This window comes from Acromyrmex echinatior, chromosome 3, assembly GCF_024713525.1.
Source record: "Acromyrmex echinatior isolate Ae372 chromosome 3, ASM2471352v2, whole genome shotgun sequence".
In the NCBI taxonomy this organism is placed as follows: Eukaryota; Metazoa; Arthropoda; class Insecta; order Hymenoptera; family Formicidae; genus Acromyrmex; species Acromyrmex echinatior.
The window spans coordinates 3,627,579-3,641,422 of record NC_141854.1 but is presented as its reverse complement, the minus strand read 5'-3'; the positions used below and the strand labels follow the sequence as shown (position 1 = coordinate 3,641,422).

At 41.7% G+C, this 13,844-nt stretch overlaps 2 protein-coding genes across 3 annotated transcripts; one reads left to right on the top strand and one right to left on the bottom strand.

The window, feature by feature from the left end:
* Positions 1-356: 356 nt before the first annotated feature.
* Tango10 (transport and golgi organization 10) lies at positions 357-3,291 on the bottom strand. Of its 2 annotated transcripts, none has more exons than XM_011070341.2 (4): positions 2,753-3,291; positions 2,351-2,585; positions 2,119-2,259; positions 357-2,040 (listed from the first exon to the last, which is right to left on the bottom strand). In XM_011070341.2, the coding sequence occupies exons 2-4, from the start codon at positions 2,462-2,464 to the stop codon at positions 787-789; spliced, it is 1,509 nt and encodes a 502-aa protein (XP_011068643.1). In that variant the 5' UTR covers positions 2,465-2,585; positions 2,753-3,291; the 3' UTR covers positions 357-786. The 2 variants fall into 2 exon arrangements, with proteins under 2 accessions (XP_011068643.1, XP_011068645.1); XM_011070343.2 differs by having other exon boundaries at positions 3,059-3,291.
* An 8,939-nt stretch (positions 3,292-12,230) lies between these two features.
* On the top strand, positions 12,231-12,995 carry LOC147910127 (uncharacterized). Its single transcript, XM_087404183.1, has one exon. The coding sequence runs from the start codon at positions 12,231-12,233 to the stop codon at positions 12,993-12,995; it is 765 nt and encodes a 254-aa protein (XP_087260309.1).
* Positions 12,996-13,844: the final 849 nt, after the last annotated feature.

The following is a 13,844-nucleotide window of genomic DNA, read 5'->3' as shown; positions in this document are numbered from 1 at the left end:
AGAATATATTTACAAATTCTATGTGATACTTTAAAAAAGTTTTTGTCATCTTTTGGGCATCATTGGCGGTTGCATCTCTCGTTACAAAAATGTCGGTTTGTGGAACACAGTTAATATACAAGCTCATATAAACGCATATTTATATGTTAACGCATATTTATGTATTATGCATAATATGCACTCGCATTTTGCATTGTTATATGTTATACAAGTATAATAGCAAATAATTTACATCCGTATCTCAATTATATATAATGCGTTCATACACACAGATATTAGACAAAATTGTAGGAATAGAAAGTCTATATGTTTAGACTTTAAGGAGGGAAATTACACTTACAGTACAATAACAGGAATTTTCTTTTTTTACTAAATGTATACTAAGTTTTTCTTTTTATTTCACATTGCATTTGATATGTTATAATTGCAATGTAATATACATATACTTCATTAGAATTACATAAATGTAAATAATGTAATGTTTAATAAAATCAATCAATTCATATGAGTTAGAAATAAATGTTCAAGGATATACAATTATATATTATATTATTTTATGATATTTTCTTTTATAAATATTTTATATAACCTGGAAAAATGTCTTTCTTAAAGAAAAAAAAATGTAGGGCATGAAGTACTTAGAAATATAAAATATATTATATAACAAGAAATATAAAACATATCTTCTTTTTAAATTTCTTGTAAAAATGTAGAATATAAACATTTTTAACTTTTATTTTTCGACATTCTGTGACACTTTCGTATCGCAGATTTTCTTTGTAAACGTTAATTCGCTGGCGATATAACAATATGTAATTTGAGCATGTCTTTATTAGGACCCACTAAAAAGGGAGATACAACATTTTCCGATACTGAGCCCTGTTGTGGATTGAGTTCTTCAAACGGCAAAAGATCATCTAAATTCAGGACACGATCTTTCTTACTGAATCTATGAATAATCTCGGTAACTCTTGCAATGTGCTCAACACCATCTTGTAAGCCATAAATTAAAACTCCGATTTTCACACGCATGTTACTATTTAATGGCTCCTTACAAGTCAACGACAATCTCACTGATCGCTTGACATGTTCGGGCATCTCCACTGTACCCTGCCATACTATAAGGAAAAATTTCTTGAACCACACACCCTTAGGATAGATATCTACTACCCACTCGCATACTCTATCGCCTGCATATTCCGCTAAACTAGAGTGACTAGAAAATACAAGTGTCCTCATATGATAAGATGGCAAACTGTGAAAGTTCTCTATGGTCAGTAATGAGCTACAGGTGTCAACAGTATACAATCTCGGCTCAAACAATAATGCGCCATCCTTTTCACTCATGCTGACTTCTTTTACTCTGTTGATTTGTCCCGAATGAAAAGACATCCCAATAGACATACGTTCCACAAAGAACTCCTTATACTTTTTTGTTAATGGTGACATTAGCAAATCTGCCAATTGTCGCGGTGACATCATTGGAAATCTAACAGGCGACATCACAGCTATCACCAATTGATACAATGTTGCTTCCACTTCTTCTGGCAATAGCTGTGCTCTCAAACGACTTGCTTGATAATTCAGCCAATGTTCTAGGCACTTGTAAAGTGTCATTTCATCTTTCACAACTAAACTACTTTGATGCAACAAGGACACTAGAATATCCAGATCAAAATTTCCGAAGTCTGCAGTCTTGGCCACAAGCTCCAAATTCCACTTGATGAAATTTTGGCACGCTTGACTAATATCATGATGCCCACAATTCAACGTATATTGCAGCCATGATACCAATGTGCCATGTATAGCAGCCAATGCAACATGATTCCGCATATAGTCAAGGCACAACGATATCAAATCTTTGACGTTGTACTTATCGGCTAGGGACAATATGGGTAAAACAACACTATGATTTATTCTTATCTGACCAGTGTAAAAATAACGCAAAAATTCACTGAATATTGGTGCACACTGTGGCGTTTCTTGGAGAGTTACCCTGCTTTCCTGAGACTCGCTCCATTGTGGACTCATTAGCATTACCTGTAATATAACAATAATGCTGATTATATCATTCTCAGTAATCAATGTTGATTTCTTTTAACAGATTTCTCTATTTACTTGGAAAACATCACTAGAAGCACAGAGTATTAGTCGATGTGCTGGATATTCTACACCATCCACAACAAGACAAATATCATTCATAAGACGTTCTGCATACAGTGTTGCTATCTTTAGCAGGACTGTACGAGAATTGTCTACCTATATAATCAATTATTATAGATTATTGAATAATAAATCAACAAATATACATTTAAATCGCAAAGATGTTTTTGTAACATTTTATACATACCTCTATAGAGTCTGAACTCTCAGACTGTGCAACAGTACTACTAACTGCTCCTGATCTCTTACTGGAATCCATCCTTGAGGTACCTGTCATCCACCCGATAGTAGTCCGTAACATCTGAACATGTTTTCTCGACGTATTTGTAGTTCAATCGTTGCTCAACATTACCAAAAAAGAAATTTGAGGACAATAGACTGTTTCCACAGAACCTTCCATTATTTCAAACTGATAATGAATTCTATAAATAATTAACATAAAGAGATGAATAATTAATTTGTAAGAGTTTATACATGCATTTTTAGCAATATATACAATATATACACATATATCGGTAATATCAATAACACAAATTATTTTTAGGTTATATCTGAAATACTAATTGACCAAAGAAAATGCGAATCTTACCGAACCGAAATGTATTAAAAAACAACGATTGTGATCAACGACTTCAAAATAGAATCCGGAAAATTCAGTAAATTTGTGAAATGGTCGCAGTTCAAATTCAGGATTTTCAATATTTTTACAATGACATTCTTTGTCTTTACTATCTTTGATAGGTGATCTCCGTCAATCGCAATTTATGCTGAAACCAACTGACTCATCCTATAAACTATTAGCAAGTAACATTTCGAAAAAATTGTCTCTTTAAATCTATGTATACAACACGAAACAAGAATTGAAATCGAAGACCGTGGATTGTGGCTATATTACCAGTTGAAATTGTTGGAAATATCCATGGCTACATAGTTCAATATGCACACTTTTTTAATATAGGGGCGCTACATGATAAAAGGGATACAGGTTCGTCTACACTAAAATAGAATATCTATGGGTGCTTTCCAATTGTAATATCCCTAGACACTTTTGTGCACACGGCGACACAAGTTGCGTTCCAAGTGTCCATTATCATCAATACAACACTACGCGGCTCTTGGTACAGTATAAGTACATACAGTATGGACACTAAACTTTTTATGTGGTCTCAATTTTTAGTGCGCATGCGTCGATTTTCAATCAGGAATATGGCTGCCTTCAGTAAATTGAAATTGCAGGTTAGGTTAGGTTAGGTTAGGTTAGGTTAGATTAGCTGGATCTCCTTCCCATAAAATATTAGGTGTAGTAAAAAGAAATCCATTATTTTTCCAATAGATGGCTTTAGTAATCTGTATCTCGTCTACGCGTGAAAAATAATGGATTTTTTTTTACTACCTAATATAATTAACCTTTTCGCTTACGATATTGTGTGAGACTCGTGGTAAAGAAATCGAACCAAACATAAGTATCATGGGTGAGAGCCCGTTCGTACAAAGCTTAATTTTTTTTTTAATTTGTAAGAGAAAAGTAGGGCAAAGGGTTAATAAAATTAAGTTTTACTAAAAAATTAAATAAAATTTTTTCGGAGACGTTATATTGTGTAGACTGTTATATTTGTATACGATAAAGTATTCTCGTAATAAAGCAATGCTCGCAAAGATTTCGGGCCGATTCCAGCGCGCTACCTCCACTGCCACTCGAAGCTCGGCGGCACTGTAAGTATGCATTTGTGTGTGTGTGTGTGTGTGTGTGTGTGTGTTATCCCCTTCAGTTGTAATATAGCCCTCTAATTGGTTCATGATATTTTAAGACTGTACTTAAGACGGTCTTGAATATAAGATCCGACTATGAATACCGGCTAATGGATTCCGGCTTACGTTCCATTATAGCTCTTGTATATCATGCTCTTGTATATATGCATTAATGCTCTTGCATATAAATAATATATGCGTGCACCCAGATAAATTTCCAAATACAATCCAATAATATATATAATTTTTCCAAGTATCGCAACGTCGCAGCAAAAGTTGGGCGAAATTGATTTCATGTACGCAACAAGCAAATGAATCGAGCTGCGCATGGCTACACAAAAAGCAGAATTAATTGAAAAATGTAATCTTGATATCAATCATGAAACTTTATCCCTAGGATGGAAAGTGAAAAATTAAAAATTTCTCCATTAATTTCAATGGTACAATAAAAATATTCACTTTTCACTTTTCATCCTAGAGATAAAGTTTCATGATTGATGATATACTCTCTCTTATATACTATAATCTTGATATACGTAACAAAACATCTTACAACTTCTATTGGAAAAATCATACAATATATATGCTTATTGGACTGTGTTCGAAAATTTATCCGAAATAATGCACTCATGTATTTATCCTCGTTTAACATTCGGTGAACAACAAGGATAAAATGATATATAGATGCACTCGAGGACAACCTGGTTGTCGCGCATCGCGCTGGTATGCAAGAGCCATAATGCATGATCTACAATGGGCAATAACAGTAGTGGATTAAGGAATAGGCGTAGAAATCGACCAATCATAATTGATTATTTTTCTCACATTCAACTATGATTGGTCGATTTCTACGCCTACTTCTTAATCCACTACTGCTGCTGCATTGTATAGACCATGCATTAGAGTATCTATAATAAGAGTACGGCTAACAGAGCGTGAACAAGATAAAACCGGAAACACATTGAAACACGCGCGCATTTTTAAATGTGTAAAACTGAAATTGTACATATAACAAAGGGTGCGTTCAGCAGAACGTAATCGTTTTATGTCTACTGAAATAAGACAATTTTTCTAGATCTAAAAATATGATTTAATCAGCTCAGAAAACTTCCAACAATTGCAAAATAAATATTTTGCTGAATGTACAGGGAAAGAGTCAATAATTTTAGAATTAATAAATTAAAGGATGACAACAGAGGTAAATACAAATAGAATGGAGTGAAATTGGTTTAAAAATAAATAGTATAAAAATGATTGAGCTTAAAAAGCTCTCAGGAATATTAACTACCTCTTTAAGAATATATTTAATTTTTTGTTAGGTAATAAATACTTTATTATAGTAGTATAGTAATACTATATACATACAGTTTGTCAATTTAACTCCAAAACATTATCAATGAGGACAGAGAATTGCATAATAATACAAAATAATAAATCAATATATTGTATAATTAATCACTTCTTCCGCCATGGCGCGGAACCATTTATCCGCATCAGAGCAATCCATGGCCTGACGTATGAGGATCTCCACCGAGAAGGCTTGTTCCATTTCTTCGCTGGCGATGCGAGCTTCATGATACCTTTTGGGGGGGTCTTCCCCTCAGTCCAGTGCGCACTATGGTAGGCCTGCCTCGGCCCCTTTTTGCCTGCGAGTCTCTCTGTGTAACGACGTCCCGCTCATCCGCCGCCGATTGCCTGTCTCCGAAGTTTTCCTCTGTCTCGTCTTCTGGTAGGGTTTCGTTAATTATTGGTGGGGGCGTTAGCTCGACTTCATGTCCACTTCATGTGGCCCGTCTATTGGATCGTCGGCCTGCTTCTCACTGAACGTTCCCGGCGCAGATTCAATACGGGTAGAATCTTTTGCGTTATTCTCCATGAATCTGACATCTCTGGATATCACGACTTTATTTTCCTCCGGTAGCCAGACTCTGTAGGCTCTTGACGTATCAGAGTAGCCGATGAATACTCCTTTCGTAGATCGAGGCTCGAGCTTCCCCTTGCCGGGTGTCCTATCCAGGACATAGACTTCGCATCCGAAGTCTCTGAGATGGCTGATGTTCGGTGTGCGTCATCTCCATTTTTCGTACGGTGTCCTCCCCTTCAGACTACGTGTGGGGCACCGATTTCGCAAATAGTTTGCCATGGCGATGGCCTCGCCCCAAAATGATGTGGCTAATCCAGATTGCGTCAGAAGGCACCTCGCCATCTCCACTAACGTGCGATTTTTCCTTTCCGCCGTTCCATTCTGTTCCGGGTTGTAGGGTGCAGTGAGTCGCCGCTGAATTCCGTTCGCTTTCAGAAATTCATAGAACTCCGTATTCACGTATTCCAGATCGTTGTCCGTTTGAAGATATTTTATCTTCTTTCCGGTAGAATTTTCTGCGAAAGCCTTGAATTCTACGAAGCAATTGAATACGTCGTTCTTCCTTTTGATCATCCTCACGTGACACCACTTCGAATTGTCGTCTATGAAGGTCACGAAGTACCGGGCCCCGCCGTTCGTTTCCACGCGTATGGGCCCATAAACGTCTGAATGAATGAGCTCCAACAATTCCGTTTTTCTATTTGAGTTCTTCGGGAAAGGAAGCCTAGTCATTTTTGCTCGGGTGCAGATTTCACATTCGAGCGGTCCATGGAATTTATCCAAGCGCAGTCCTCGCACTCTATTCTCGCGATCGCACTTCACTAAGTCTTTCAGATTCAGGTGTCCTAGGCACCGATGCCATTTCACGATCTCAGAATCCGTTGATATTCCGATTTGGATTTTGCGGTGCAAAGTCAGTCTACACTCCGGTCGCGCATTTCCCTCGAGATAATAAAGTTCGTCAATACGTTTTGCGACGAATTTCGTATTTCCGCCGCGGTTCGCTACAGTCGCGCCTCGGCGTTTCCCTCGGGAAACTTCGGACGCTGTCGCCGAGTGGCCCCGCTCATGGCGGTCTGCACTCTCCGTCCTCGGCGATCGCTCGGGAAACTTCGCCTTCGGTTATCTCCGCGAGTCTTCGGCGCGTCTCGTGCGCTCGTCCGTTTCGGGTAGCAATGGCTTCGTCGCGAGCGTCGCAAAGAATCCTATATCTTCGGCCGTTTTGGCTAATTGTTTGTCTCGATGCCAGCAGTCGGCCGCCTTGTGCCCAGTTTTTCCGCAACTGTGGCATTTAACCTTAGACTTTTCCTTGTCCACTTCGTTTTTCGGTGCGGCCTTCTTTTTGTTCTTCCAATTTTTGTTTGCGTAAGGCTTGACCGCTATGGCGTTTTGCACAAGAACGTTGTTGTCCTTTTTTCGAGCGTCGCTCTCTTCAATTATTTTAATTCGTAGTGCTTCCGGTGCAGGTAATTCATCGCGCGACTCGATGGCACATCGGAAGTTTTCATATTGCGATGGTAGGCTGTATAATAACAAAATCGTGAGCAGATCGGGATTTATGATCACTTCCATTTCGGTCAGTTTATCCACTGCGTCGAAGAATGTGCGAATGTGTTCGCGCACGTCTTCCCCGTCATGCCATTTTTTGTAATGCGAGGCGCTTCAGCAGCGTTGCCTTTCGGGCAGGATTGATACCTTTGGATTGATATATCTCTTCCAATCTTAACCAAATTTCTCGAGATGATATGCAGCCTTTGATCTGCTTCAATTCGCTCGGGTGAATTGAAAGGATGAGATCCGACATCGCTTTGCTATCGTTGTCGTCCCATTCCGCACGAGCTTGGGCAGATATCCCGTCGTCGTCGGCAACTAGTTCCGTTTTCACGTTCGTTCCATTCACATATTTCCATGCGTTGTTTTTCACCAATATTGCTTGCATCTGCATTTTCCAGGTGTCGTAGTTGTCTTTATTGAGCGTTTCAATGCGGCTCATAGCGGACACGTTCATCGTGAGTGTCGTTTTCTTTTATGCACTTGATCACTGAGAACCTCTCTCGCTTTGTCACTTTAACACGAACACTTATCGCGAATCTTTGCCTGGGCCCATAACCTGTTGAGGAAGGATCGCGACGCAGGGAATGCTTGAACTGTTCCTTGTCGAATCAAGCACGCGGAAGATGAACGTGCCGGTGGTAGAAGCGCCATCTGTGGTCGGCGATAGCGTATTGTTAAAGCGATTTCCCAATAAATATAAATACTAAATATAATTTAATTAAGCACTAAACAATATAAGAACTATACAAACGACGATTAGACTCCGGTCAGTTAAGGGATTCTTTAAACATTTTATCGACAATTGTCATTATCGTTAACAGTCAATGACAGCTGCGCTTTCTTTCAAGATTGTCCTGTCAATAGCTGTCGCTAGTTAACGATAGCGACAATCATCGATAAGATGTTTAAAGAACTCCATTACAGGTCATTATCAATGTTAAATATGTAACAAACAATTGATATAAACATATTTAAATTATAAACAGCTAAAACTTTCATTTCGCAATATCAAGTTGGATAATAAAGATGTTCCATCGCATTTTGCTTCAATTTACAATATATTTTTATATTCTGTTATTTTTTACTTCTAGATATTAACGCGCTTTAAGATTTCCAAAATCGATTATCTCATCATTTTTATCTACTTTGACTTTATGTAATTCTATCAGAAAATAATTACGATACATTAGCAAGCAAATAATCATCATTTTAGCATACACGCAATGACATTATCAGAAAAGAAGCCTTTTGAATTTATTAACGTATTGATTGCAGAATGCGATTTAATATCAACGTGATAACTACATGATGTGATTCAGCTACCAATTTCTATGTCTATTAGAAATCTGTATTTTTTTCTTCTCATTAGTTTTAGCCTTAATCCATTTATAATGTAAATATGTTTATATCAATTGTTTAACATTGATGTTTGAGATCGGTAATTCGAAAGAAAAGCAAGAATTCTTTCAGTCGACCGACAGTAATTGTCACTGAACGCGCATAAAGTGAGCTCGTGATTTCATCTCGAGCATGATCTAAATCCTCGATAAAAATCAGCGATTTGGCATTCTTTGTTCTTTTTAAAAACAATTCGTTACACGCAAACAAGTTGTCGTTACCGGCAACGGACAATCGAAAGTTCTAGAACAATTCAATTCGCGCACGCGAGCGCCGCGCTCCGACGAATACGTCACGCGCTGTCACCAATCCCACGCACGGATTTTCTGTCGCGCATGACTGTTACGTTGAACGTCGTTAGAGAAGAATCCAAAGCGCCAATCAATCTTGTACACCTAATGCCACATAATAATTACGATTGTGGCAAAATTTTATTGGATTTTTTCCCAGGTCGAAAGCAATAAATGCTTCGATCTCGCCGGCCTCCCGTTTTGAGTCCTTAGTTCTTAGAGTCTAAAAGTTCTTAGAGTTCTTAGAGTCATAATCTCGCTTCGTAAAATCGCCGTGCTAACCGCTTAGTGAAACCGCTATAAAACGAATCTTTCGAGAAGTGCTGAGAAAATCGCCGAGATTTTCCATTACCGCGATTCCAAAATATCATTTGGAAAAGGTGACCGCATTTAATATTCTGTTAATCTAATATATAATTAATTATATTTTTTGACTTTGTAACTGAGCATATTAAAGAAAATTCTTTTGTTAAATTACAAAGAAACGGAGTTGTCTTTACTGTCGTGCATCAACCTTGTGCCGTTCTCTCACTCGAATCTTTTCGCGCGGTGCGCTCTCGCACATTTTTTGGTCCTTCGAGCCGGATTCTAGTCGGCATCCGCAGTGTCGAGTGCATCGCGTCCAGTGCGCGCATTATCAAGAAAATTAGAGAAAGAAGAATTCGCAGGTGAAATCATGAGTGACGAAATAGAGGCCTTGCTGAGCGCCCAGAGTGAACTCCATGGTCGCATGGCCAGGTCAATAACCAATTTGAAGAAATTGGGGACGGTCAACATCACCCTCCACAATGTCGAAACCCGCTTGGCGCTTCTCGACCAGATGTGGACGAAATTCGAAAAGCAACACGATCTTATTCTAGTACATTACAAGGGCGCCTTCGATCAGAGTGAGTACAACAATTTCTCAATTTGCCGATTCCGCCGAAAACACGTGCTGCAGCGCGGCCTGCTGAACGATTACCGGACGAAACTCATGGCGAAGGAACCGAGTTCAGCTTCCAAAACAGAAGGTAATGTGTCTTCCGGAAAACCGTCGCTGCCTCACCTCAAGATTAATTCTTTCTCTGGCGCATTCGAAGACTGGCCTACATTCCGAGACCTCTTCCAATCCATTGTGGGAGACAATTCATCAATCTCAGCAATCGAGAAATTTCATTACCTGAAAACTTGTCTGGAGGGTCCTGCTGAGGAACTGATTCGACCGTTAGCAATGACCGAAGACAACTATCCACGCGCATGGGAGCTGCTGAGCGAGCAGTACGAAAATAAGAGAGAGTTATCACGCTCCAATTTCTCCAAGTTTACCGCCGTGGCTAAGATGAAGAACGAAACTGAGGAGGAGCTCAACCGCATCTTCAACGCCGTGACCAGGGTAGTCAACGGCCAGGAGAGCATTGACAGGCCTATCGACTCTCATGGCTTCGAGCTACTAAATCATCTTGTCGTCGAGCTCTTCGATCCAAGAACTCGCCTGGAGTGGGAGTCACTCTCAAGCGCCTCGAGCGACATGCCCACTCTCAAAGAGCTGATGAACTTTATAAACCAAAGGGCACGTACTCTCAAAGCCGCCAAACCAAAATCGCTCAAGGTCTCCGACAACCCGTCGCGATCTGCCAAGTCGCATCACGTCAAGAAACACATCGAGTCTTCTCAATGCGTCCTATGCAAGGGTAAGCACCACGTGATGGTGTGTGAAGAATTCAAGAAAAAATCCGCGGTCGACCGCAAGGCCGTCGCCGAAACTCACAAGCTGTGCTTCAACTGCCTCGGCTCTCATACATTCGCGAAGTGCCAGTCGACGAAGACGTGTGCCACGTGCAAGTTTCGTCACCACTCAATGTTACACGACGCGTACGCTTCACCGAAACCTCAAGAGGTCAGCTCACTGTCGGCAGTGCGCCGCGACAACCGGAGCGTCGTAACCGGAGCGCATGAAAAGGACGACGCTATCGCTCTCCAAGTCGAGCTTCGCAACCTCTGCATGGCGGGCGGGTTCTCTCTCCGAAAGTGGGCCGCCAACTGCCAGGAGCTTCTTCGCGACATTCCGTCTGAGTACTGTCTCACCAGAGACTCGCGGTCGTGGGAACTAGAGAACCACTCAAGAGAACCAGCGCTGGGGTTGCGCTGGTATCCAACCAGGGACGAATTCGCCTTCTCTGTTCCTCCTCGCACCGTCGTCGCGTTCACCAAGAGAAGTCTGCTGTCGGAGACCGCTCGACTCTTCGACCCGCTCGGATGGCTGGCTCCAGTAACCATTCAAGCTAAAATTCTTATTCAGTCGGCCTGGCGGCAACAGCTAGAGTGGGACACACCATTGCCGTCAACCATCTCTGAAAAGTGGAAGCGGCTCTGGGAAGAACTTCCATTGCTTGAGAAGCTCAGAGTCGGCCGCTGGCTCGGCACCGGCGACACGAGCTCTCAACTCGAATTGCACGACTTCGCAGACGCGTCCGAAAGAGGTTACGTCGCTGTGAAGTATCTCCGTATCATCGCAAACAACCAAACAAAGACTCTATTATTGACAGCCAAAAACAAGGTCGCGCCGATCAAACTTGGTTCTCTCCCGCGACTCGAACTCTGCGCCGCCGCCTTGCTTTCAAGTGTACTCGTGCACACGCGCTCTGTGCTAAAACTAGTTGCAACGCTAGTGATCTTGTGGTCAGATTCCAAGGTCACACTCCACTGGATTCGAGGTCACGTCTCCCGCTGGATTCCACAAGGCCGAGCGGTGGTCAAGCGATGGCTGCATCAATGCGTGACATGCACTCGGTGGAGGGCTGCCACTCCGCAACCGAAAATGGGGAACCTTCCTCCAGGAAGAGTGACTCCTGCACGACCATTTCTTCACGTGGGCATCGACTACGCCGGGCCTATCTTCATCAGGACGAGCAAAGGGCGTGGGCACAGCGCTCACAAAGCGTTCATCGCAGTCTTTATTTATTTTAGCTCCAAGGCCGTTCACCTTGAGGCTGTTTCAGCTTACACTACCGACGCCTTCCTGGCTGCTCTCCGTCGATTCACATCTCGCCGAGGACTGTGCACGGACATCTACTCCGATTGCGGCACCAATTTTTCGGGCGCCGACCGGCAACTTCGAGAGATGCTCCTCGTCAGAAGGACGAAAGATCGCACACGTCGCTACATCAGAGGGGATCCATTGGCACTTTAATCCCCCTTCGGCACCACATTTTGGTGGACTCTGGGAGGCAGCCATGAAATCTGCCAAGTATCACCTGCGCCGAACCATCGGCGAAACCAGGCTCACCTTCGAGAAAATGAGCACCCTGCTCGCACAAGTGGAGGCATGCCTGAACTCCCGGCCCATGTATGCCCTCTCAGACGACCCCGACGACCTCACGGCTCTGACACCTGGTCACCTGCTCATCGGGGCACCACTGTTGGCCATCCCTGAGCCTTCCTTGTCAGACAAGAAGGAAAATTTGCTTTCTAGGTGGCAACTTATCCAGCGAATGCGAGACCACTTCTGGCAGAGATGGTCACGAGAGTACTTACACACTCTGGCTACCAGACCGAAATGGACCAAGGACGTTTTGCCACCACGCGTTGGATCGCTATGCATCATTCGCTCCGAGCTCTCACCGCCAAATAAGTGGCCACTGGCACGGATCACGCAGCTACATCCTAGAGACGGCGTAGTGCGAGTGGTCACAGTCAAAACCGCCTCATCCGAATCAACTCGTCCCTTGGTCAAAATTAGTTTTATTGCCAGAAGAGGCTACCGCGTTTATCTCTCACGCCAATGCATCAAATGTAAAGGAGAGCTTGAATTGATCGCGTGTACTTTCGTAAATCATTGCTTCAATGTTATTTGTCATATAACTCTCGTTTACAGTTCAAGCTCTTCCACGGAATCATTGCATTGTATCGCTTGTCTTATGTACGCGTTTACTGTTTTTTTTTATTGTAATCTCAATGCGCTCGAGGTAACTTCTATACATATATCGTCACGGAGATGACGAGGCGGGCGGGAATGTTTGAGATCGGTAATTCGAAAGAAAAGCAAGAATTCTTTCAGTCGACCGATAGTAATTGTCATTGAACGCGCATAAAGTGAGCTCGTGATTTCATCTCGAGCATGATCTAAATCCTCGATAAAAATCAGCGATTTGGCGTTCTTTGTTCTTTTTAAAAACAATTCGTTACACGCAAACAAGTTGTCGTTACCGGCAACGGACAATCGAAAGTTCTAGAACAATTCAATTCGCGCACGCGAGCGCCGCGCTCCGACGAATACGTCACGCGCTGTCACCAATCCCACGCACGGATTTTCTGTCGCGCATGACTGTTACGTTGAACGTCGTTAGAGAAGAATCCAAAGCGCCAATCAATTTTGTACACCTAATGCCACGTAATAATTACGATTGTGGCAAAATTTTATTGGATTTTTTCCCAAGAAGAAAGCCCAGGCCGAAAGCAATAAATGCTTCGATCTCGCCGGCCTCCCGTTTTGAGTCCTTAGTTCTTAGAGTCTAAAAGTTCTTAGAGTTCTTAGAGTCATAATCTCGCTTCGTAAAATCGCCGTGCTAACCGCTTAGTGAAACCGCTATAAAACGAATCTTTCGAGAAGTGCTGAGAAAATCGCCGAGATTTTCCATTACCGCGATTCCAAAATATCATTTGGAAAAGGTGACCGCATTTAATATTCTGTTAATCTAATATATAATTAATTATATTTTTTGACTTTGTAACTGAGCATATTAAAGAAAATTCTTTTGTTAAATTACAAAGAAACGGAGTTCTCTTTACTGTCGTGCATTATATCAACCTTGTGCCGTTCTCTCACTCGAATCTTTTCGCGCGGTGCG